This window comes from Wyeomyia smithii, chromosome 3 (assembly GCF_029784165.1).
Source record: "Wyeomyia smithii strain HCP4-BCI-WySm-NY-G18 chromosome 3, ASM2978416v1, whole genome shotgun sequence".
Lineage (NCBI taxonomy): Eukaryota > Metazoa > Arthropoda > Insecta > Diptera > Culicidae > Wyeomyia > Wyeomyia smithii.
Window position 1 is genome coordinate 200,094,296 of NC_073696.1, and position 25,968 is coordinate 200,120,263.

The 25,968-nt window shown below is 40.7% G+C and overlaps 3 protein-coding genes across 5 annotated transcripts; all 3 read right to left on the minus strand.

Annotated features, from left to right (window-relative positions):
- Positions 1-9,731: 9,731 nt before the first annotated feature.
- Positions 9,732-13,915, minus strand: LOC129730921 (RNA polymerase-associated protein CTR9 homolog). Of its 2 annotated transcripts, XM_055690565.1 has the most exons (6): positions 13,862-13,915; positions 13,705-13,797; positions 13,452-13,550; positions 12,868-13,376; positions 12,385-12,808; positions 9,732-12,325 (listed from the first exon to the last, which is right to left on the minus strand). In XM_055690565.1, exons 2-6 carry the CDS (start codon positions 13,744-13,746, stop codon positions 9,986-9,988), a joined length of 3,414 nt encoding a protein of 1,137 aa, XP_055546540.1. In that variant the 5' UTR covers positions 13,747-13,797; positions 13,862-13,915; the 3' UTR covers positions 9,732-9,985. The 2 variants fall into 2 exon arrangements, with proteins under 2 accessions (XP_055546540.1, XP_055546539.1); XM_055690564.1 differs by having other exon boundaries at positions 13,705-13,900.
- A 359-nt stretch (positions 13,916-14,274) lies between these two features.
- On the minus strand, positions 14,275-15,721 carry LOC129730932 (NAD-dependent protein deacetylase Sirt6). The gene is made up of 3 exons (XM_055690585.1): positions 15,450-15,721; positions 14,725-15,393; positions 14,275-14,671 (listed from the first exon to the last, which is right to left on the minus strand). Exons 1-3 carry the CDS (start codon positions 15,513-15,515, stop codon positions 14,324-14,326), a joined length of 1,083 nt encoding a protein of 360 aa, XP_055546560.1. The 5' UTR covers positions 15,516-15,721; the 3' UTR covers positions 14,275-14,323.
- Positions 15,722-21,360: 5,639 nt separating this feature from the next.
- On the minus strand, positions 21,361-25,938 carry LOC129730916 (Fanconi anemia group D2 protein). 2 transcript variants are annotated; one of them, XM_055690527.1, is made up of 2 exons: positions 25,815-25,938; positions 21,361-25,757 (listed from the first exon to the last, which is right to left on the minus strand). In XM_055690527.1, exon 2 carries the CDS (start codon positions 25,752-25,754, stop codon positions 21,477-21,479), a length of 4,278 nt encoding a protein of 1,425 aa, XP_055546502.1. In that variant the 5' UTR covers positions 25,755-25,757; positions 25,815-25,938; the 3' UTR covers positions 21,361-21,476. The 2 variants fall into 2 exon arrangements, with proteins under 2 accessions (XP_055546502.1, XP_055546503.1); XM_055690528.1 differs by having other exon boundaries at positions 25,811-25,863.
- Positions 25,939-25,968: the final 30 nt, after the last annotated feature.

Genomic DNA, 25,968 nt, shown 5'->3' on the forward strand with positions numbered 1-25,968 from the left:
CCCTAGTTTTTTACAATGAAACTTAACAATAGTTTTATACCACAAAAGATCAAAACAATGGTCGCAGTGGTCCAAATCTTACATTAAAAAAAAACAGTAGTTTGCCATGTAAAGTTTGAGCTTGAGCTTGAACGACCGCACGTTTCGTCGTTGCTCCTCCGTGATGGATCGAAGTTGCACACGGAACCACCGTGGGATGGCTAATTTGGGATGAGTTTACCAACTTCAATGTACAACAATTCAGTAGCTTTCGCTTCGTATAGATCGGTAACGGCACCGGTTACGTCCTTACGGTCGGGTTATGGAAAGAAAGAAGGAAGTGTCACAATCGTTGTTGCCAGAGACTGAGTTTAACTCTGCATCTTTAAGAACATTAACGGCAAGTATGATTACTTAGTCACCGTGATAAGTGACGGATTTTTATACTTTTACTCTACACGCTTATATCTATACTATACTCCTCTTCTCTATTAAGCCTCGTTAATTACCGTGCCAAATATCGGCAATTAAAACTGCCTGGAGAAGTATTAATTCAAACTGTGTGACTTTTTTTCTCTGGAATTTATCGAGAGAGAAGGGTCAAGTAGTGGGGTGGTAGGAAATTTAAAATAATCTTATGCGTAAAAGCCTTTCTGACAAGATCTGATTAATTAGATTACTACTATGATTCGAACTCATGACCAGTCGCATGTCAAAGTGAACTCTGTATCCTTGAGGATACGAACTCCTTTACTTAACTAATTGACATAATTTATACTAGTTCAATCATCAAAATACGATCGCATTTAACGAGAAACAGTTCTATGTCGAGGACTTTCAGCGTTACTTTTTTCTATTCCCTTGGAATATATGTAGCACTGTTGTTACAAATTTCATACTTTGCAAGATATGAAAATTCAACATTGCTTCTAAACATGCCCTGAGTAGGGCCGATTGTAATTCGTACTTGGCAGGAGAAAGAAACAATTTACTTCGAGCTAATGTATTTCTTCAGGCAACAGCGTACGAACAAAAATCCTAACTTGGCTGCTTTGCCACTTGTCTTCGGTGACATCCTAACGATATGCTTGTTGTGAAAGACTTAGTTACTTAACGCACAACATTCGTCTGCATGCCGACAAAGTGTGTGCAGCACAGTTTGTCCCCTTTTTCGAATTCTTTCATTCTACCACCTACGCCGCATTGTCTAGTTGTTGCTTAACAAACAATTCCAACTGGTACCTGGATCACACACGACAAGCCTAAATATATAATCTGTTCGTTACTTGAAAGTCGTATCTCTTCCAAAGCAACTCCAAGATTTCTCAGTAGATTATGGGCACCATGCAGAAGTGTTGACGAAGGCTATTTCGAAAACAGCAGCTGAGAGATCCATTTTTTTGGAAAAGAATCGGAAAATAAAAGCACTGTTGATAAGCTGGCTGGTGAATGACTGTCTAAAGGTCATCCGGAAAAAGACAATGACAGCTGGAGCGGCTACGCATGGAGAATGTATCCGATATAAAAACTCACTTTCTGGAATTCGATAGGCTCGTAAGAAAGTTGAGAACTGCTGGTGTGGCCGAGGCAGATTTGAAAGCACAACTCTTCTTAACTCTGCCAGGCACATATAACCCATTTATAATTGTTCTGAAAAATGTGACTGAAAAGAATCAAACGCTTGTAAAGCATAGGGTATTGGCAGAGAAGCTGAAACGCACAGATCGACAAGAAGAATAAGTAGAAAAAAATCGAAAAAAAGAATCGATTCCAGGGCAAAAGCAGAAAAAGCTGCCAAAATTCAATGGGAAATGCCATGGCTGTGATAAACGAGGACATTTTAAAAAAGACCTCGGTGAGTTTCATGGCAGATGTTGAACGGACGAAACTTGGAAGAATCGGTCATTCAGGTGCTAAGGAACAACTTGAAGATAAAAACAATATTGAGAATGTCCCTGTTCCTACTGATCGCAATCAGACTGATGCTCATGAAAGTGAACCTGAACTAGATACAGCTGTAGACGGCACGCTTTCTTTGCACACAGATAGTTATGAGCCGTTGAGAACAAAAGTGGTACATGTGCCATTTTTACACTTTTTGGGTTTTTTGCATAAATTGATGTAGAACGCAATAATGTACTAGAATACCCAAGAAAAACCGAGATCTGATAACCTAAACCAAAGTTATAGCCAACACAATTTTTGGTAATTAACATAATCACCATTTCGTTGAGAGCAAAAGTGGTACATGTCCAGTCTGTGCATGTTATGCCTTGTTCAGACTACGCCTGATATCACCTGATATCGCCAGATGATATCGGATATCACCTCGAGCGTCCACATTAGAGTGAGCTGATATGATTTGACATTTGCTTTGGTAATTGAAAAGAGAAAAAAACAAAAACAGGTCAAAGCTAAAACAAAACAACAAGAGCAATGGGATTAGGATAGAGATGTCAGCGAGTTGGCTCGCACCAACGCGAACTCTCATATGAAATTGTCAACATGTGCGGGATGAAAATGACAAAAATATTACCTTCCTTTTTTCTCGCATGCAACGCGAAGTGCGAAATTTGTAGGGTTTCGTCAAATGTCTTGGCCGTGTTGCCAACTGCTTGGAATGTGGTTATTATTGATTTTCGAACATGATATCCGCGATAGCATGTAGCCGAGGTGATATCCGTTGACAGCTCGATTGTATGGGATATCAGGTCCAGCAATGATTTAGTGCAGTTATGTTGCAAAAAATGTTGAAAATAATTTACTATTTGAGTGTTTTCGTTTATCGCGTTTGCTGAAAATTTTACTTAATGGCACATGTACCACTTCTGCTTTTAACGGCTCATTTATGCAGTTCAACTGGGGCTCTACAAGACAAATATCGTTTGTGTATGAACGTATTTTATTTCAAATTTTTGCACACGATTTTCAAATTGCTTCATATAAACATGAATGTCTGTTCTCTGTGGTATAACTAAAGCCCCGGTAGTGTTTTTGATTTATTTAGAGACCTTCTGGAAAAAACCTTGTGAAATTAACGTAGAAACTTGACATCCCAAGAAACATTTTGACGTAGGACTACGTCTTTGTTTTCTATACTAGATTACACTTTGTGAAAATGAAAATGAAACTGGCAAATGTTGCGTCAGATTTCAAACGGTTATAGCAAGCGAACGACTTAATGCATCTTAGTCATTTATATGTCGGTGGATAGATAAAATGTGTAACAATTTTTTGATATTATGTTCAACATTGTTGATTTACTGCTTAATGGTGGAAAAAGGTGAAAAGTTCCAAGGTCAAGCTTTCCCATATATTTTCCTCGTTATTGGCTTGCTTCCCAAGCACAGATAACAATAACATGGACGAAATAAATTCCACTGCCTACATATTTTGACTCATCAAAGTGTTTTGGTTTGTTTGTCTTTGTCTAAGCTGCGTGGCCACGCCTTAATGGTAAAAATCTACGCTGAACTCGATACAAAAGACTGCGTGTGGAAAATTTAGCTTCAGCTTAGTTTGTTCCACAATAGCGAGTGCGGTGCGGCTGTTAAAGGTTCGCGACATTGAGAAACGAGAGCTGCATACGAGTCAACTTCCAGGCACCGCGGAGCATGTTACCTGTATTCTGCACACGGCAGCAACAATAACCATCGTACGCTGCAGGATATTTTGCTGGCACAGCTGCTGGAGGGCACAGCGGAGAGCAAATTTTATACGCGGCCAACAAAATAATCGATGCTACCGGTGGTGGTGTGATCATCAGCATTCTGTAGCTACATTTCGAGCTGAAGATTATGAAATCGGTTCTTTTCAGAACTATAAGATGATGAAGATAAGAGTTATGAGAATTTTCACAACTACTACTAGTGTGAAATGATTATCTATTTCAAAATGAACATTTTTACAATAACGACCAGGGCGCACCAGAGATAAACGGTAATGTTGCCTATGAATAGTTTATCACAACAAGATATAACCCTCATTTCAAGAATTTACACTGCTAAATTGAGTGATTTTCCGGTTTAATTGTTTGTTTGTGTTCACTCAAACACCGTTATCAGTTAAATATTAGCAACGAAAATTAGTTAATCTAAGAACCAGAGTGATTCTCGCATCGGGAAAGCAAAAACATTCTTTTGATGGTTATGAAAATCACTCAGTAGTATTGAATATGTTTTGGTTTGTTTCTCTTTCTTTCTATAAGCTATGTGGCCACGCCTTAATGGTAAAAATCTACGCTGAACTCGATACAAAAGACTGCGTGTGGAAAATTCAGCTTCAGTTTAGTTTGTTACACATAAGCGAGAGCAGTGCAGCTGTTAAAGGTACGCGACATTGAGAAACGAAAGCTGCATACGAGTCAACTTCCAGGCACTGCGGAACATGTTACACCTTTATTTCGCATACCTACGGCAGCAACAGTTACCATCGTTCGCTGCAGGATATTTTGCTGGCACAGCTACTGGAGGGCACAGCGGAGAGCAAATGTTATGCGCGGCCAACAAAATATTCATGGTGCGATTATCAGCGTTCTGTAGCACGAATTACTAACTGAATATTATGGAATCGGTTCTTTTCAGAACTATAGATGCTTGAAGAAGAAAGTTATGAGAATTTTCGCAACTACTACTAGTGTAAAATTTTCATGTATTCATGCATCGTTAGTTTTAAAATAACGACTATCAGAAATAAACGGTAGTGTTACCTATGAACAGTTTAGCGCAGCATATAATAATATTTAGTTTAGCATATATTATATATTTAGTCCTACGTCACCATTTCATACAACCCCTAGGGCTGTATAGTTGTAGTATTTTGACTAAATAAGCGCTTTTATAACTAATCTTATTCAGCTGACGGCTGAATATAGGTCGAATAATGTATTTCTAAGTGTCAAATCAGCTTTTAATCAGTCGGTTTTGGAGAACTAAAACAGCTGCATGTTACATTCGGCTTCCTAAATAGCCGAACACGGGCTTAATAAGAAGTAACTCAGCCATTTGAACATCTTTTATACATGCTGATCGGTTCTGTAGAAGCGATTATTTATACTTTGTAAAGCTTGTAGAAAAGCTCTTTAACAGCCAACAGTAGCTGGCTTATAGTCTATATAAGTGCTTTTTCAGCTTTTTTACAGCTATGATTCAAAATATATAATAGTCTTAATTAGACATGTTTTTTTTACTTAGGCGACTCGAACACATCTAAATCTTTCGATGTTTTGCACTTTTGTGTGTATTTTTCATCGCTTATTTATATATTATTGTTAGTAAAAATTACCTTTTCAGTATCCAATTAATTTACTGCCAGTCTCGAATCTCGAACTCATGCTCATGAGGTTCCTGGTAGAGCGCGGTACCGATTCGTCTATCTTGACATACATGCATACGTATCTATTTAACCCGTATGTATATATTTCCAGTTTATTTCATAAACAATTTTACATTGGCTGTACATATACTGAATTGTAGCTGAACAAGCGCTTCAGCATTTGTATCATATCCCTTGAACACGATAGAACACGTTTTGTCAAAGTGACTGTTCTCTGTAATTGATCGATTTAATACAAGGCACTGTAGAATTTTAGTATTAGTGGGTACGGCTAGCCGTGCTGCTAAAACCATCATTATTTTTCGTTTGAACTGTTTGTTTCTGTTTACGGAATGGATACTCTAGCAATGATTTCTACAATTTCTACAGTTAGGGATACAAATGCTGAAGCGCTTGTTCAGCAACAATTCAGTATATATACAGCCACTGTAAAACTGTTTATGAAATAAACTGGAAATATATGTACGGGTTAAATCGATACCTATGCATGTATGTCAAGATAGACGAATCGGCAACGTGTTCTACCAGGAACCTCATGAGCATGAGTTCGAGATTCGAGTATTTTTTTTTTTTTAATTAGAATTGGAGAATTGGATACTAAAACAAGTAATTTTCACTAACAATAATAGAAAAATAAGCGATGAAAAATACACACAGAAGTGCAAAAAATCGAAAGATTTAGATATTTTCGATTCGCCTATACAATAAAAAAATTGTCTAATTTAGACGAATATATATTTTGAATCATATTAATCGTAGCTGTAATAAAGCTGAAAAAGCACGTTTTCAGAAAAACAGAATGTACAATTTTAGCCATGGAATTGTCATATAGGCGCTTATTTATATTAAAAGCCAGCTACTGTTGGCTGTAAAAGAGTTTTTCTACAAGCTGTACAAAGAATGAATAATCGCTTCTACAGAATCGATCAGCATGCATAAAAGTTGTTCAAATTGCTGAGTTATTTCTTATTAAGCTCGTGTTCGGCTATTTAGGAAGCCAAATGTAACAGGTAGCTGATTTAGTTCTCCAAAACCGACTGAGTAAAAGCTGATTAAACACTTAGAAATACATTATTCGACCTATGTTCAGCCGTCAGCTGAATAAGATTAGTTATAAAAGCGCTTATTTAGCAAAAAAATTTTACTTGGCAAGTATCAAGAAGCGTTTATTCAACCAGTTCGTTTAGTGTTTGATTAATGTTGTCTTATAGCTATTTTTTAAATCGAAATAGCGCTTAACCAGCCAACAATTGAATAATGGCGTGGAGTATTTCGCAAGTTATTTTTTAAACCTGAATTTATTGCTTGTTCAGCTGATAAATCAACCTGAGCGTTGTGGCAATCCGTTTCACCTGTATGCAGACTTTATTCAGCTATTTTAAATTATTAGCTGTTTTATTCAGCCCAAATGTTTGTTGGGATGCCATTTAGAATTGTGATCCGCATTGTTTAACGTCACAGGTAGGCGTTTTCAGCCGTAAATTGTCATAACTTGTGAAAATTTCTTGAAAAAAATGTACCGAACATTGATTTTTGGACATTGTTTTTTGACTTCTACATCATCACTGTTAACAAAAAAGAAGCCCTTTAAACCCGAGACTCAAACCATCTCCGTACCTTTCTATATTCAATTGCTTTGGCTCCTTCCAGCTGGTCTCGAGGTACGATGGTGGCCTAACAAACCAGTGGTCGTAGGTTCGAGTCTCGTCTCGGGAGAGATTGTTAGTGTCAGTAGGATCGTAGCGCTAGCCTCGCAACTGTCCTGTACACTAAAACAGTTGGCTGCGAAGTCTGTGTAAATAAAACACAAGGTCGAGTTCCGAATCGGAATGTAGCACCAAGGCTTTGCTTTTTTTTACTCTTTGGAAACACGATAAAAATGCATCGTTTTTGTGTGTAACCTCCTACTTTTCGATACACTCCTTCTGCTTGGCAAGTAAATTCGAATCCCTACGGTTAGTAAATGGCTGTACACGTGTAACCTGAGACTCTCATGTGATCATTCACTTCTGTCCAGCAACTCCTATCCTACCCTCACGAGGTGCCGACCGGGATACAAGTAACCTTAGCGGAGATTGGGTGACCAACCCCCGGTGAAAACTTCGGTCGTATGCTGACTGGCGTGGGAGGGGAATCGTATGCGGCGGTGTACCGGTGTTAGGGGCAGCGTACAATAGCGTCTGACCCGGAGCGAGCGACTGAATTATCGAAATGCTGTATTCCGCCAACTACACCTAAGTTGGCAGCCCCATCAGCAGGATGTAGGTATCGCGACCCTAGAACCTCTCCTATTCATGAATGACGAAATTAAAAATAAGGAACGACACCTCTAAAACAAGTGAGTGAAAATAAAATACAAAAAAATGTGTAAAAACGCCCTTCAACATCTAAAAAAAAACTTGGGATTTGTGAAAATTTGGCTTCCGCAGCCCTTGCTTCAACATTTTTTTTTAAATTGATGTCGTTTGCGGTATAAGCGACGATTCGATTTAGTATATCAATTAATTGATGTATCCTAAGTTTTGAAGTGTTATTTCTCCTTACCTTCCTGGCCATGTGGCTATTAAAATGTTATGTTTAAAGCAGCATTGGTTGGTGTTATGGGCTAAAACCCGTTCTAAAAAAAACAATCAAAATAAGTGTTAACTTCAGTATCCATAACATGCAATTGGAAATTATATCAAATTATTGATAAAACCAAACAGATAGCTTTAAAAATCGGATTAAACTAATGTCAACATTATGTAAATTTTAAACAAGTTTCGTTTTCAGATAAGAAATAAATAATTCTGCTGTTTGAAAAGTAAATAAACCTGACTGCAGTTTTTATACGCAAATAGATTACTGCTAACAATCTTCTTCAAAGCATATTAGCATAAATGGTTAAGAGCACAGCAACTTTTGTATTACGAATGGTTTGGTGTAACGATGAATATTGAGGTTTTGCGGTTGGGTACGCACCATATAAATTGTTGGAATTTTCGGAAGCGGAAAACCTAATGAAATCATCAGATGTTTGATGCTTCTGAGCTGGGAAATGATTCTTATATCTGAGCTAAAAAAAAAATTCTATTAGCGTCAACCGATAACTAAAAACAATTGTTGTTGAAACGTTAAAACTGTGGGAAATTATTATTTGGAAAACTTTTGATGACTGAGTTTCATTCTGAGTGTTAATTAAAGCTTTCTTCATAGCAAATTTCTAAAAAAGCAGCATTGATGGAGCGACATCCACAAATTACACACGACAAAATTTTTTATTGGTCAGCAACTTTCATATATAAAAAGATTCGGAGAGTCAGTTTTATAAGCTTTAAGTTAATACTTGAAAAAAAATGTTCATTGCAACGATTTCCCAGAGTTTTTTGGCTCGTTGCAATGTTGTATGCAATGTGACAAATGCAATTGTCTTATTTCCTGCACTGTTCAATATATCAATAGAATCTTTAGTACAGTTTTATTTTGTCTTTATGCTTTCGCAGATAACATTCGCAATTCTTTTTAAAAATTCAAAATGATTTCCAGAAAACCCCTTAACAAGGTTAAGAATAAGTTCTATAGTTGTAAGAAATGCACGAATTTAATTCAGAAAACACTCTAATAGATTCAAAGTGCGGACATGCAAAGCAAGTTTGATGACCTCTGCAATAGCTCCAAGGAAGCAGGTCTCACAGTGAATGTCGCCAAGACCAAATCGATAAATATAAACGATCACATTTCCTCCAACTTCATAGTAGCGGTAGAACAGGTTGAGGAGGTCGAAAACTTCCGATATCTTGGTAGCCAAACTACGCCGGATGGCGGGATCAAGGAAGATGTTGCAATGCACATACGGAAGGGTCGGGGTGTTTTTGCAGGTTTACACAACATTTGGTGCTCAAACCAGATCACCCTGCATACGAAAATCCATATCTTCAATTCTAACGTGAAACCCGTACACCTGTGAAACGTGATGCGTCTCGGCGGATGTAACGCAAAATCTGCAGGTTTTCGTCAATCGTTGCCTGCGTTATATTATTCGTGCCTGGTGGCCTCACAATTCGGAACTCCACCGTCGATGTCGCCAACAACCGATAACAATAGAGATACGGGAACGAAACTGGGGATGGATCGGCCACACCTTGAGGAAAGGAACGGGCGAAATCTGCAAGGCATCTCTCGACTGGAACCCACAGGGACATCGTAGGAGAGGCAGACCTAGGGGGTCATAGCGGCGAAGCGTGGCCAGCGACATCCAGGCTGCTGACGAGAATCTGTCATGGCGACAAGTAATGGCACGCGATCGTCGATAATGAAAAAATCTTACTCCATCCCTTTGTGCCTCCCTACCAGCGGCCATGGACACATAAGTAAGTAACTCTAACAGATTCGAACTGAATTTCAAATAGGCCTATGTCATCTAAATAAAAACAAAGAAATGTTTGATAAGAGTTTATTGAAGTGTATTTGTAATATTCTAGATACAACATTGAAGTCATTTTTTTGAAAAGGTTATTGTTGCTATCCTCCTTACTCAGACTATTATTTCACCAAAGTGTCCGAATATGCAGGGCTTGGTACAGCACGATAATGCGTTTGTTAGACAGACTGAGAAGATCACAATTCCTAAGCAAAATTTAATTAAAATTTAAAAAAACATATGCATAGAACATTAATCATTAATTAATTAAAATTAATCTGATCCGGATCCAGATACCGATTTACGAGATATAGGAGATGCTTGCCGACTGCCGGAACCGGAACGAGATCGCGACCGAGACGGCGAACGACTTCCGGATCGCGAACGACTGCCAGATTTTCGCGAGCCCGATCGAGAACGGCTAGAACGAGAACCGGAACGCGAACGACTTCCCGATTGGGAGCGAGATTTAGATCGGGATCGAGAGACAGAACGGGATCCACTGCGACTACGGCTGCCAGATTTAGAACGTGAGCGGGATCTGTCCGAACCACTCTCCGACCCGGAGGCTATCACGCGCTTACGCTTAGTAGCAGGGCTATTATTACCCGACCCGGAATCACTTGCACCGCTAGCAATTTTCAACCGGCTTCTATCGCTGTCAGACTCGCTTGTAGATACGGTTGCTTTAGAAACAATTCGAGATTTCTGCCGTTGCGATAGACCATCTTCCATGTGCTTTGCTTTCTTAGCTCCCAACGATCCCTTCTTACGACCGCGCTTCTTCGGAGCCGAATCTTCCTCACTGTCAGAACCGGATCCTCTGGGAAGCTTTTCCTTCTTCTTACGCCCACCACCTGGCTTGCGTTTTTTCTTCTCACCCGGTTCCTTGCGTTTGCGTTCCTTCGATGGTCCTTCTTCTCCACCACTTCCCGCTGGACCTGAACCATCAGAATCAGAAATGTAATCCTTTCGACCTCTGCCGCTCTTCTTTTTCGGCTCGGGACCAGACTCCACGAAGAATAATGCATTCTTGGTCTTCTCTTTGTACTCCTGTCGTTTCACTAACATCTCCTCGTGAGCCTTGCGGCGCATCTCTTCCATTCGCATACGTTCCTCCAGCTGACGACGTTTGAACTCTTCGCGCTCCTGTTCTTGCTTCTGACGCAAAACACGTTCTTCCTCGTCGATTTTCCGAGCTCTTGATACATGATATTGAGCTTGCTGCAGCAAATCCTGACACTGGCTAGCTTCGGCCGCCGCCAATGCAATATTATATCGTGTTTTGTCACCATGAATTGATAAATAATTGAAATACTTGTGAGCCAATCCCAACTCATGTACCGCTTGAAGCACAATGCTCAGCACCGATTTTTCATCGCGAAGAACCACCATCGCTAAACGTTGCAGTACTAGAGCAATGTTGAACAACAGTACAGTATCTTGAGGAGCGACCCGACGCGCCTTTAGTAAAGTCATCTTGGCTTCCTTTAGCTTACCAGCTCGGAAATATGCTCGTGCCAAATACTGCATTACGTCAACGTTGTTGTGCTTGTAAAACTTCTTTAGACAGTTCTCGTACATTTGAATCGCACTGATGTACTGCTTTTGTTCAACGTAGATATGAGCGATGTTCAACCAAACATCGCAGAAATCGGCCGTGGCTTCGCGAACTTGTGCGAAAATATCTCGGGCTTCAATAATGCAACCCTTATGCGCCAAAACCGCACCAATGCCGTTAGCTGCCCAAATATTTTTTGGGTCATTTCTAAGCACCTGCTTGTAGATAGCCAACGCTTTCTCCTGGTGCTTTTTCTCCTTCTCCTTATCCTTGCTAGGCTGATGCAAGCTCTGCAGCCAAAAGTTGCCCAATGCAATCAGCGAGTACGCGTCGCTTGATGTTGCAGAATTCTTCAGAATGGTTTCGAAATTTTTCTGCCCAAGAGTCCACTGCATTTTAGCTAAATGCAAATTACCCAGTAGAGAACGTGTATCCGGATTCTCCATGTTAATCTTCAACGCATCCTTGAAGAAATCGGATGCCACAAAAATCAAACCCTTATCGCGAGCCATACAGCCCAGCCGAAGATAGCAGTCGATATAATTCGGATGTTCCTTCAAAATATCCTTGTACAACTTATCGGCTTTATCGAACGATGCCATCGCCTCGTTCAACCGGGCCAAATTGTACGTCATTGTGACCGAAATCGAATCGTAGTATTGTGAATCGTGCTGAGCTTCAAACTTTGCGCGATCGATCGCCAGTTCCAGTTTCGACATTGCTTCGTTCAAATTACCCAGCCGGTAGTGCAAGGCTGCAACATTATTCAAAATTTCAGGTGGAATGTCCGCCTTTACCTTTTCCGTCAAGATATTAGTTGCAGTGGCATAAGCTTGCAACGATCCCTGCAAATCATTTTGCTCGAGAATTTGTGCCAGTTCAATCCAAGCTTCAACATCGTCTGGAAACTGTTCGGTAACTTTCTTCAGATGACTTTTAGCTATATCGCGCTTTGACTGAGAGGAAGAGCTGGCATAAAGCGAACCAAGAATTTTCATTGTTTCGTAGTTACCGGGTTGCGCCTTCAGTACCTTCTCGAAACATTGCGCGGCCTGTAAACGAAAAAGTTTTTTATGAATAACTTCCAAACTAGCTAATCATAATGTATTACGTTTTCCGAATCGCCTCTGTAGATGTACATCTGTCCCAGTCCGAAATGTGGTAGAACAAAATTAACCGGTGCAAACTGCGTCGACTGATAATAATACTGGAAAGCCTGGTCGTAATCCTGTTGAACATGAAACGCTCTAGCAAGCTGATAACAACTTTCCGCTCGCATCGCTTCGTTTTCCGTGTTGTGGAATGCATGCAGCGCCAAGTGCTGCACCTTCTGATAATCCTTCTTGAAGAAAAAGTGATTCGCCAGATGATTCAAAACCATCGGATTTGTCGAATCAATCGTGTAAGCTTTCGAGAGCATTTGTACTCCGAGTCGATTAGATTCCGGCTCATGAAGATTCAACTTTAAAATGGCTAAACCTACGAGAGCCCCAACACACTGGGGATCCAAATCCAAAGCCCTTTGAAAAGCCAGCCTGTAAAAAAAAGAAATTATTTAGTAAACAAACAGGAGGGTGGACAACACCATACTCACTTTGCTTTTTCCTGGTTATTCATTTTCAAAAAGCAGTGACCCATACCGAGCCGCACTGCGGCCGGGCAGTTCGGATTAGTTCGTAGCGCTTTTTTGTAGAAAGCCAGTGCACCACGATAATCTTTTTTGTTGAACGCAATGCAGGCCTTACCCAGCAAAGAAGGGATATTGGAGGGGGATTGATTCAGCACGAAATTGAATTGTGCATCTGCTTGCTCCATTTTGTCTCCCTCCAGGAGGCAAAAATATGCACGACCCAGTAGATGGTTCTGATCGTACATGATAATTTTATCAGCCGTCGTGTACAAATGGGTAGCCTTCATGAAAAGTTCCCTTTTCTTGTCCTTCGACTTCTCCCGGTTCGCTTCCTGAACATAATATGCCGCTAACATATCATAAGCTCGCATTTGATCTTTTTCAAAATCGCGATACGATATATTAGCGTCAATTCGCGACGCTTCCAAAATTTTGATGAAATCATCGGTTTTGTTTTGCTTGTAGTAAGCAAGCTGATAAGAAAAAAAAAGAACACATCACTTTACATTCTATCATGGTTTCTGGCTTCGCAAAAAGTTAACACTCACCGCTACCGTAACCCAGGTATTCAGCTGCGAACGTTCCTGTCGTAATATCCCCAAGACTTCTTCTCCTTCCGGAAGTTGTTCCGGATCCAGCTCAATCACCTTTGATGGAAAAAACGAAGACAAAATTTAGTGTTAGGTATTAGAAAACCGCAAAGAGTCGAGTTATAAATCTACTTCTACTTCTTCGAATATCGTAACCGAGCTGACATATTAGATGCGTCATTTGCAGATTGGTTTTGTACAATTTTCTTACCTCATCAGTGTCCCGAAGCGGTATTTCTATTGGTGCCGCCATTGTAAGGCTCAATTCCTAACACTTTCGCTACTTTTGGCCAATCGCGAACACCTTTTCAAATAAAAAGAGAATTATATAAATGAACTTGCTTTTTAACGCGTTGCAGAAAAAAAACCTTGCGACTAGCAAACAACGCGACGACGAAACGACAGAAATGCGGATGACAGCCGCTAGCAGGGCTGCCAGTTTCTATTCAATATCTCGCGCTATTATTACCCTCTATTCCTTCCTAGGGGATGTGACAGATTATCTTTTACCTACCCACAATGGGCTGAAGTAGTTACGACCTCATCATCAAATTTCCACTTCAACTTCAGATACAAAAAATAAACTGCACTCTATTCTATGCAATGATGAAAAAGGTAAAAATTCATCTACTTTTTATTAGGAAGTTTCGACGAGCAACTCGTCTCATTTGAAATACATGATCGATACATTCAAAATCGTTAAAAATCTATCCACGTGGTATGTGGATGGCCCCTTACTGTCTGGACATGAGAGTAAACAGTAAATAATTACCATTCGGGATTGAATACAGTGATGTTTTATTCTTCCATACCAAAAAACACATTCAACGTTAATCAATATTTTCGGACTTAACAGCTACATTAGTTTCGGCAGTATCGAATGTTGATGGTTCTTCTTCTTTTTTTAGTTTCTTAGATTTTAAAATGTTATCCGCATCTTCTATTCCACTATTCGGACATTTTTGTCGATTTTTCGATAATTCACGAATAACTTTGGAATACTGTTTATCTAAGGCTTTCACCTGGTCGGACGGTATAGTCCACTCGGCCGTACATGGATTGCTCTTAGTGGGGTCATGTTCCGTTGTGTATTCAGGAATTTCTACACCAAGTCGCTTTGCCACCTTCTCTATAACGACGTCAACGTACATCGATATTTTCAAGTCTGCTTTTTTGTCCTGTAGAAACAATCAATATGTATTATTATTTCAATGATGTGGAATATACATACATGCTTCGTTGGCTGTAGATTACAAATAACCAAATTTCCACTGTATCGCTTGTTCCTAAGAGGTAAATTTCCGCTTGGCACAATCTGCAGAGTCGATCCCAGACAAATGTTCAGATCAGCCATCGCTGAATGCATGAACGCCAAATCTAAATCTCTTTCAGGCAAATCATGTTCCCAGTCTAAAATATTATCAATTAAATTACCCCCTCGACAGGCCCGGGAATTTTTTGTTCCTTTGCAAAAGTCCCCCGTTAGTTTCTTGCCCACGGTAGGAGCGGGTTTATTTCGGATATACTGACGACGGCATTTGAGGCATTGCTCCACGAACATATTTCCATGAAGCTCTGCTAAAAACTTTCGCTCCAATCCGGAACGCATGTGAAGTCCATCGATATTTTGACTTACTATATATTTAACTAATCCAGCATCTGCCAGGGCTTTGAGACCCATATGAGTTTTCGTCGGAACTGCTTCATCAAATGCAATGTTCACAGAGGGTTTCTCACCTTTTTGCTCTAACGTCCAAACACCCTTTGGACCCCGAAAGTCGGGTATACCTGCGCTGGTACTTATACCTGCTCCAGTATGTACCACTACGTGTTTGGATTGCTTGATCAATTTTGCTAGTTGTTCGCACTTTTGTTCTACGGTTTCTGCATCGTCAAAAACCTAAGATATGTATACGTTGTTATTTTTTAGCAAACATGTACTACAGAAAAATATACCTCTGGTACTCCGAGCACTCCTTTATTCTGGTAATCTGATAAACCATCCGCGTAATTACAGGACATGTTGAATTCTGCGCTATGCGAACTCAATTACAACACTTATTTCATTACAATTTTCTAGAACCCCACAATCATATGAATGGAATAAATCGCATAGAAACTATGCAGACGAGTGGCTTCAATCCGAAAAAGTAGTTACTTGCAATAGCATGGGATAAGAAACAAACTTGCATTACAATTGGACTGTGTTTACAAAATAAAGTGGGCGTCGCATCGAACTGTCAAAAGGCCAAAATAGAGCGGTGGGTTCGAACAATTAGTCACCTCTATGAATTGGGCCTACTAATATGTTCCACTGGTCATGATTGAAATGGGCGTAATTGTCTATCCACGAGCAACCGAATAGCTGAGGGGAGACAACTGATTTGCATCCACTTTGGGAATTACTCGCTGATTGGTTGAAATCACAACAACAACTAGTTCGGCATTTAGTCACGGTTGTAAAGTTTATTTAAAATATTTTAACAACGTTCTGCGGGAGTTGGTGCTGCGGCGGCGTTTATGGTGAGTCCACTTCTCGCAGCTTCCCTTCTGACAGCCGTAAACGCCGTAAAGCTCTACGGTTAACACCAATTATATCAATGTCGTTCGCGAAGCCTAGAGACATGTGGGATTTCGTGAAGATGATGCCGTCAAGCGTTGCATGTAACAGTATTATTAGTTTTGTTAGAACACCATGTTCAAGTCACATTATTTGCCACAACTCATTTCGTTTCACTGTGCCGCCTCAACCCTCTTTTTACCATGGTTACTGTAGAGCACCATGGGCTCAGATGCGAAAAGTCCTTCGAAATGTTTACCAATACCACTCAAAATGCATGAATATTTTCTTTAACAATACACTGATTGTTCAAGAACATATTTATGCATTTTGAGTAGGATTGGTAAACATTTCTGAAAACTTTTTGCATCCAATCCTATGGTTCTCTAGAGTAACCATGGTAAAGAAAGGGTTAAAGTCATGAAACAGATGATGTATCTGCAAATTGTCTTCTCAAAACTTGTCGAGGATTTGTCTCAAGGTAAACATCTGGTCCGTTCTAGTTCGTTGCACTCAAAAACTGCATTGGTATTCTCTAACAAAGGCTTCCTGCAAAGCCTGAATTTTAAAAGCGGAATTGAGGAGGGTTATGCCTCGATTGTAAATAGGGCATATGAGTTCTTCCAACCAGCCCATAGGTTGTTGTTCCTCAGACCATACCCTTAGAATAATCCGATGAATTGCACTACACAGCCGCTCGCTCCCGACCTTGAAAAGTTCGGCCGGTAAGCCGTTCTTCCCAGCGGTTTTGTGTTTTTTTAGGATTCATCCACAAATTATGTAAGGGTTTAGGGGGAGAGGGGGGTTCCCAAATTTCTTACGAATGCTTACGAGGGGGAGAGGGGGGTTCGAGAGAATCTTACGTAAGATTTAATTAACTAAAATACAAACAAAAACTTACAAACTAAAAGAAATAAAATTAGTTGAACTATTTCTCGCTGAAATCTTAACAGTTGAACCTTGGGAAAGCGCGAGATCACCTTTGCTGAATGATTATGTACTTTACTTCGTTCACTTAATTTTCAGTTTCATTAACTTTAACATGATATTGCCTGAATTGGTTAAATTGTTTTTCATGTTTTCACAAACACGTCGTATATAGAAAAGTCTCAGTAAAACTTTTAAATTAACATTTTTTTCTGGAAAACAAAATCTTACATACGATTTATGGGGGGAGAGGGGGTAAATCAAAATCTTACCAAGCGTTATAATGGAGGGAGGGGTGGTCTAAAATTTCGAAAATAGTCCTTACTTAATTTTTTTTATTATAGACGCTTTAACCTTAAGAGTCATTCGCGTCTTTTACGTAATTTGGATGACGCCTTAGCTCTTAGCAAGCAATCTTTACCTCGTCCAATGTCGGTGGGTCCACAGCTTGTCCGTTCTCTTCAATTTCTATCCCGTTCCCCTCGACGACTTTCCTACCTTCCTCACCGTTCAACACCACTTCAAAATGTTGCTTCCAACGCCTGGCCACCTGTGATTTATCGGTAATCAGGTTCCCCTCTCTGTCATTAAAATTAATAGAAGCTTCTCGTGCCTGGTGAAGCAATACTCCGTCCGCGAGTTTTTTTAAGTAGGTTAAATTCATAAAAAATTTAAAATTAAATTTAATTTCTAGGATGCATCCTGAATTTTGTTAGTTTCTAGACACAAAGATTAATCGCGCGCCATTCTTAAAATTTGAAGGAAGGGTACGATTTAGTAAAGCCAAACAAGTTAACATGGGTAGACTTGGCGGCTTGGTTGTAATTGTAACCGATGTAGTTTAGTGGTACTGCATTGATTCGCAGATAACATCGGCATCATTGGTATAACCCGTAACTATGCAAGAATCATTGGCCTATTACAGAAGACGAGGTGAGCGGCGAGTTACGATACATATTTTGCTTGCCTCGGCAGAGACCGCGGGCGAGGCGAGTTGCTCGCTTCGTCTTCTGCAATATTTGGACATAATAAACTTCGAAAACTAAATACACGGTAATTGGTAGAGAGCGGTGCAGATCTGCAGGATCAGTGTTTGGAAAACTTCGAAAAAGTTTTCGTTAGTGAAAATATGTTCTTTTGTTCTTTTGTGGGGTTACTGGCTGGACGCGTCAAGCGCTCGAAGCTCTACACCAGGCTCGAGTCATCAAATCAGAGAGTTTCCAAAAATCATTTCTGCCTGACGAAACATGCCTATGCCGGCTTTGAAAGACACAGTAGCGAATTGGTTCCGGAGGCTTCCTGACCAAAGGTCGACGGGCAATTGGTGTTGAGCGCAAACGCAACATAAGAAAAACAATATATGTAAACATGAAAAACGGTACTTATCTCTGATCAGCCTCTTCAGTTCCTCAGTAGAAACCTCGTCGACAGCCATAGGCGTTGCCAGAAGGGGGCAGGGGGGGCCGTTGCCCCCCCCCCCCTTAAATGTTGACATTGGTGCAAAATTTTTTTTTCAATAACTCTAATAGCACAAAACGACATTTTTAGCCCATAGAAACATCTGTGGAAAGTATCAGCCAGATACAAATCAATTGATTGAAATGCTTGCGCTATGTTGCGTGTAATTGCACAGGTTTTTCAGTTGATCCACCAAGGAAATTGCAGCGGCAAAATTACCGGGCAAATCCACCTGCATCAACTGGCTTGGAGTATTGGAACCGAGCTGTGACAATTCCTTACCTTGATTCTCTTGTAACCTCACTGGAAACACGGTTCGATGAAGATAGTGCACCTGCCTGAGCGTTGTCCTTGCTGCATCTCGCTAACGTAATACGCATGTCATTGGAAGAGTTCAAGCGCAAAATCGAAAATTTCGTAGTTTTTTATGATGTTGACAATTTTGTTGGAGAGGTGGAAGTTTTGTATTAACATTGCAGCAGTATGAGAGCAGACCGTAAGAACTTGGAAGAGTTGGATCTTATAGATCTGCTAGCTAAAACCCGTTCTTTCTTCCCTGCGACTGAGAAAGCAGTTAAAATTGCACTTGCTCTACCATGGAAACATGCACGATTGAACGCTCGTTCAGCACATTACGTCGGGTGAAAACCTGGCTGAGGTCAACAATATTTGAACAGCGGTTGAGTGCTCTCTGCTTGCTGAGTGTTCATCGGCAGATGGTCAACAACAATCTTGAAAAGACACATGAACCGCTTCCGGGACGTTTGACGTTTGATGCCCGAAGATTTTATTGAGAATCTTGACTGTGTCTTCAATCTTCACGTCCTTGGGAAGCTTTCACAGGATGTAGTTGAGATAGCGGCTGTGCGAATGGGTGTCCAGCTTCTGGAGAAGTAAACGTACCTTCGCCGCATCATTCAGCTGGCCTGCATCGTTCTCGAAGAGGTCCTGGTAGCGGTTAAACAACAACGTCCGAACGTAACTTCGTTTTCTACGTCGAAGACAAACTCGATGATGTTCGAAAAGAGGGACTCCAAAATCTGCTCCGGGGTTTGATACTGACGCTGCTGCTGCTGGACCGCTATCCACTGTAAAATTTGGGTCATCTTGTGAATCATATCTTGAATTCCCGGTTGCAGCTGCTGATCAACTCTATCTTCTGCCATGTTCGTGGATTCTTGAGATCCTCGTCACCAAAATAATATGTCAGCGGGGGCCTAGTGTGGTTGGTAACGTCTCCGCCAACCACGCTCGACGCCTGGGTTCGAATCCCACCGCCGACATAGGTGTCGATGGTTGTGAGGTGGCGTGATCCACTCACAACCAACCCAACTGGTCTAGATTCGATCCTAGCCGACACCGGGAGATTTTCTGAGGCGAAAAATCTCTGGGATCACGCCTTCCATCGCATGAGGAAGTAAAGCCGTTGGCGCCGGTCCGTTAATAAACGGGTCGTGAGTTAGGGTCCTGGGTGTGGAGTCGCCTCCCTGGGCGTCGGTGATTGACCACAACAGTGGCGGAACTAGACCGACGGAAAATAAGTGAGAATAAAAAAAAAAAAAAATAATATGTCCGAAGGTTTGAATGAACTTAAGAGTTTTTAGTAAAGAACATCTATTTATATTCACGGTTGGACAAAGAATAATCAAATTCTCCACTCTGATGTCAAGGACAACTGGTTGCCTTGATGTAACAATCACTAAAGACTAGTATTTATTTCTATTTTTCAAAAAACACTACAGTCGCTTTTACGCGGGAAATACGTGCGCGTAAAAAAACGCGTAAATTCCGGAATCCGCGTAGAAAAAACGCGTAAATTTCGAAATCCGCGTAAAAACCGCGTAAATTCCAGAATACACGTAAAAAAAGCCGCGTAAAAAGCGACCTTAGTGTACCATTTTTTTACTTCTATAATTTTGAAGAGCTTGCCCCCCCCCCCCCCCTATTTGAAATTCTGGCTACGCCCATGTCGACAACCAGCGCTAATCATCTCATCTTCTTCTTTGTAAGTTCGCAGATGTTTTATTTTGCTCAAAATGTTCCTCTCCAGGCCCCTTGGGTCGACGAGACAGCTCGGCGGTACATATGAGAGATTGATAAGAATGGCGGAAATGGTAAATAATGTGGATTAGTATAAATAGAGTTATGTTTAATGTAGATGGGAAGTTTTGGATTGATTTGATTTGTATGATTGTGGTTTGGGTTTACTTTTCATTTTGGGTTTTATTTATTTGGCCTAGCCACAAGAATCCTTTTATTATTGCACAAGCTTGATGATCTGTAAAACTCAGCCTATATAAAAAAAATGTTTGTTGAAAATAAAATATACTTAGCCGTTACCAGCAATCCTTCTTGAGTCACTTACTAGGACCCAGTTAGTAAGGGGATTCATGTCGAGCTCGTAAACAAATACCCAGCCGGAAAAATATTCACCTCCATTGACGAGTAATGGAAGATACGCAGTTTACGGCTCGGTATTCGTATACAAGCTCGATGTGAAGACCCCTAATATTTCCATTACCTTTATATCAATGTAACATATAACGACTAAGTCGTAGAAATGAATTGCACATGTGCATGTTATGTATACATGTATACATGACTTTTCAGGATAACAGAAATAACCTTGTTCACTCATTGCAGCAAGATGCAATTCTTTTATTATGGCTTTACTTTAGAGAAAAGTAAAACACTTTCTTAACAACGCAAGAGTCGCATTCTCTGAAATTGTTCCCCTTTTTCCCACCTGAAATTTTAAAACTTTTATGCATACTTTTGTTTAGACCCACTTTCAGAAGTGAATGTGACCGCTGTTCATTTACTGATTTGTCTATAAGCCCATGCACCACGTCAAGGTTCAGTTTTGTCGCAGGGAGTTTTCGGATCGTGGAAATATGCAGGTTTAAAACATCGATACAAAACTTTTCTTGATATAGTCAGCATTTATTATCACTTAAATAACTTTTATGATGTTAGTTTTAAAATAGTAAAAATAATCAAATATGCAGCCACAAGCACAGCGTTTTCAAATAAAATGCTCAAAAACACTTGCTTTGTGATGATTTCTCTTTCGATTCGGTTCGTCGCAGCACTCCAAGCTGGGGATCATCAGCGCTCTCATCGTCACTCAGAAAGTCACCGATATCTGAACTAGCACTTTCCTCTGCAAGCTCAATCTCTGAACCCTGGGATAAGACGAGTTCACCTTTCAGGTCCTTGTTTTTCAAATTACCCATCCAGAAAACCGATGCACATCCAGTAGCAGCTAGTAGAGCCTTCACACTATAAATCAACGTTTCCACTGTTTCCCGGATGAACGGTATCTGCGCTATCAGGCTGTTGTCCTTAACATTTTTCGAGTGACAGCAGATGTTATGTAGATAGCGGGTGCTGTGCTGCAAGGTACTCAACAAATGGCTCACTTTATCGGCCGAGACTTTAAGGACATCTTCCAGTACTTTAAGACCGGTCTGTTGGAATAATTTTAAGCAAGTGTGAGAGTATCGCATGTAGCATGCGTACATTTTCGAACTGTCTGCTTGCTTTGCTGTTTCCGAAAAGTGCTTGAGAATTTCGCAGGTTTGTTCCCACAGTACGAATTTCTGTACCGTAGTTCTGTTGGAACGAATTCCACTTTGGACGCATTTTATGAAAGCTTTGGATAATTCTTTGAAAAGTACAGGATAGTGGCTCCGTTGCAGACCGGCGAAGTGCCGTTCATCATCTTTCGCGGCTACTAAATCGTCGTTGAGAGCCTGCCCAAGTTGTTTTATTTTAGGAAAATCTGCTGTTGATGTAAGACCCTGCAGTAGCAAACACAGCTGATTGCTGGTTCCAGATTTTGGCCGAAAATTGGAGCAAATAAATTTCTGGCAAAAGGTGGCAATGGTACTAGAAACACTTGGCGATGGAGAAATGCTGGCTAGGGCAAGGCCAAATTTAAACAAACAACTCGCGCTATACAAATCTTTGAAGGCATTTCTGTGATTCAGTTCGGCAGTAAGTATAGCTTCGATTTGATCTTCATCAGACTGAAGCATAGGGCTGGTGAGTTCAATCATTTTGTGAAGTTTCTGTATAATGAAGTTTATGTCGCCTTGATGTTGGAGTTTTGCGAGCTGCAGAATCGCGGTGAACAATCGCAGAGACCAGTTGAAGCAACAGTTGAGAGCTTTTAACTCAGACTGAAGAACTGGGTCCGTTGCAGATTTCAACTCAAGTCGTTTTGCTTTTATTTTTACGAAATTGCTGGCGGTATATTCAGCTACTTTTAAAAGATCTTTAAATTGGTAGTTGCATGTTGACTTTGCCCTTGCGGTGACCATTGATTCAACAGCGCTTGTGACTGTATCGAGTAAAAAGCGGTACTCAGAAAGACCTATGTTAGTTCCGATTTTGGCATGTGGTAGATTTTGACTCAATATCAGCGATTCACGGAACAGTTGTACTATGTTACTTTCAATTGGTCTGAAGCCCTTACGATGCCGCAATAATGAGATTTCCGTGTCAAATTCGGAGGAGTCGTCTGTTGCGCGAGATTTCCCAGAAGACGGAAGCTGTGTTTTAGTAACATTAAGAGTGACATTTGGCTTGGAAGTTGATTCTTTGGCAACTTGTTTTGATGGTTTCAGTTGAACTTTAATGGAAAAATCACATGTAGGAGGGTAGTAATCAAAATCTACATGTCGCAGCAATGCCGCCAAACGTTGCTCCAGACTGACCAGAGCAGTCAGTCTTTGTAGCACTTTGCGGTGCATTTGTGAGTCTTTTTGTGTAATAAAAGCATTAATTAACTCGCGAAACCAGTTTGCTATATAGAAGTAGGCATCCAATAGCTGCCGACAAACATCTTCTTCATAGGTTTCAATCATGGTTTTTTCATCAGCTTCTTGGTAGAAAATTGGAACAATTACAGCGCATCCTAGAAGTGCATTGATTGATTCAAGATTGCCACCATATCGAATCCCCTGAAGGGTTCTCATTAATTTGAACATGGCCAAAAAGAAACACATCGACGAATATCGGCTGTTGAAGGTTAGCATATTCTCAGCAATATTGACGGCTATCGAAAATGCTTCCGCGTTTGTGTTCTCTACATCGTCAGTATCATTGATGCACAGCTTCTTTGCGTATTGGACTGGACCACCGGATGGAATTTCTTCAGCGATGAAGTAGTTCTGAAAATCATTTGTTAGAACGTCGCACATCCACACGGAAAATCCTTTCTCTGGTTTACCAACGTCTCGTTCAAAAGCTTGTAACATTTCAGCTAGTTCGTCGTAGCACAGGGCAAGAATATCCGGCGATTCGTTCGACGATGTCAGCATCATATTGATCATGTTGCCTATTTCACGACCAGCAGCGGTTGGAATTTCGCTAGCCGTTTCAATAGTCTTTTCCGAGTCGAAGCTGCAATTCAACTCTGCATTACTGGTTGACGAATGTTTCAACATATGATGAATCAGACAAACAACACCAACGACACCCTTTTTCTTGACCTCCTTATTTGCGCTCAACAATTGCTTCTTGATGACGATATTCAAATCATCCCATGTTTCATTACTTTCCAGCGGGCTATCGGGAATGCGTAGAGCGTCGCAAATTAACTCAACGGCCATTCGATATTGCTGCAGATTCAAGTCCAATGAAATATCCATTATTTTTAGCAGCACATGAGCGTTGTTTCGAATATCCGTCGGGTAGTTTTCGTAAATAGTTGACAAAGCATCCATACATACGGCAATCATGTGATCGTTTCGCCGGCCCCCGTTAATCAATGCCATTTCACACATAAACCCAATCAATTTGTTTAAGACCATCCGGTTGTTCATGCTGTCCGCCGAGAAAAGATATCCCATCGACTTTATGCCAAATTCACACACCTCACTTTGCTTCTCCTTCAAGCAGGACTCTACAAAGTCCAGTGCTCCATCGAGATGTGTCTTGAGCACGCAACCAAAATTCACTGTAAGATCCTTCATGTGGGAAATAGTTATATGACCTTTTCTTATTTTGTTGATAAGCATCTTTTGAATTGTGCCACTTCGAATCTCATTCACCGTCAGCATCATTAGCATAGTCAGTAAATCTAAAGACATATGCGACTCCTCATCAGTCAACAGACGGCAATATTTAATCCATGATTCGTACAACAACGATGACACGGTCAGCGCTTGAAGAATGAATTGGAAAATTTCTGTAAGACACCTGTCATTGACCCCGGAATTTTCGTGCAGCAGTATCAACCGTTCAATAACTTGCCGAGTCAATTGAATATTATCGTGCAGTCCATCCAATTCGACGGTGTTAAATTTTAGTAGGAATCTTATCAATGTTGGGTAACTCTCAACGTTACAACCACCCTCCACGTAATCGAGGATTTTTTGCCGCGTTATTCGTAAAGTGCTGTTGCTCAAACACATTTCGCAAAACACCGATACATTCGAGATCGTAAACAAGTCGCCAGATCGGGAAAATAAATCCAATATACGACGAAATGCCACATCGTGTTTAGTAACATCAATTACATCTTCCAACGAAATTATAGCCGCTTCCAACAGCTGCTTATTGCGGCCGGTTCGTTCAAGCATTTCAAAGTATCGGTTGAATACAAACGTTCCGTGAGACGTGTGATCGATAAATTTGATTTGCGATAACACTAAACCTGCTAATCCGGCTCCATCCGTCGATTCTGATGCTGATCGCTCTACATAATCAAACAGTAAACCTATCAACTCTAGCTGCATAAAATCTACACATAGCAGCAACTTCATCAGGCTCTCTTGGACCTGCTTCACCTCTTGTGTGGTTTGATTCTGCATCTGACAGCATTCCAATAGCTTACGAAATGCATCCCGATTGCGACTAGCTTGTTCAACACCATTAACGAAGTCCTTCACGTTTCTAGGATATTCCGGACTACTGCGTAGCATCGTCCTCAGCTGGCGCACAAACGCCAGCGGTTCACAACGCAGCACCACCGATACTGGGTCATCTAAATCAATGGCACATTTGAGCAGGATTGTTTCGTAGTAATTGGTCGGAACGCGGCGAGAAGTCCGCGCGCTTTGAGACTTTTGCAGATTACTTCGTTGGGACAAATAACGGCGCTGACTATTCATCTGACTGGCTGGAACGGAAAACTGACTGCTCATGAAGGGATCGTTCTCGTCTTCATTCTCCGTTGGCTCGTTCAATCGTCGTTGCTTCGCCGGTTGCCCACTCGCACCAATGCTAGTCACCGATTCCGTTTCGCGAATCGTCGACAATTCCGACGGCTTTTTTGCCACTAGCGCCGATTTCCGATTTTTAAACATTTTCTAAAGCGAAACTGTATTTTAAAAATTAAAGCTAACACACATAAAAGAAATACCAACGGTTAGATGGAAACAAAACAAAGCCAGGACAAAACATGTTAGGTGCAGTAAATAAATAACCAGACAGAAACGAACAAACCGCGCAAAACCGTTCGACGCAAAAAAAAATGTACACACAGCTGAACTATATCGGGCTTTACGAAACGACAACGTC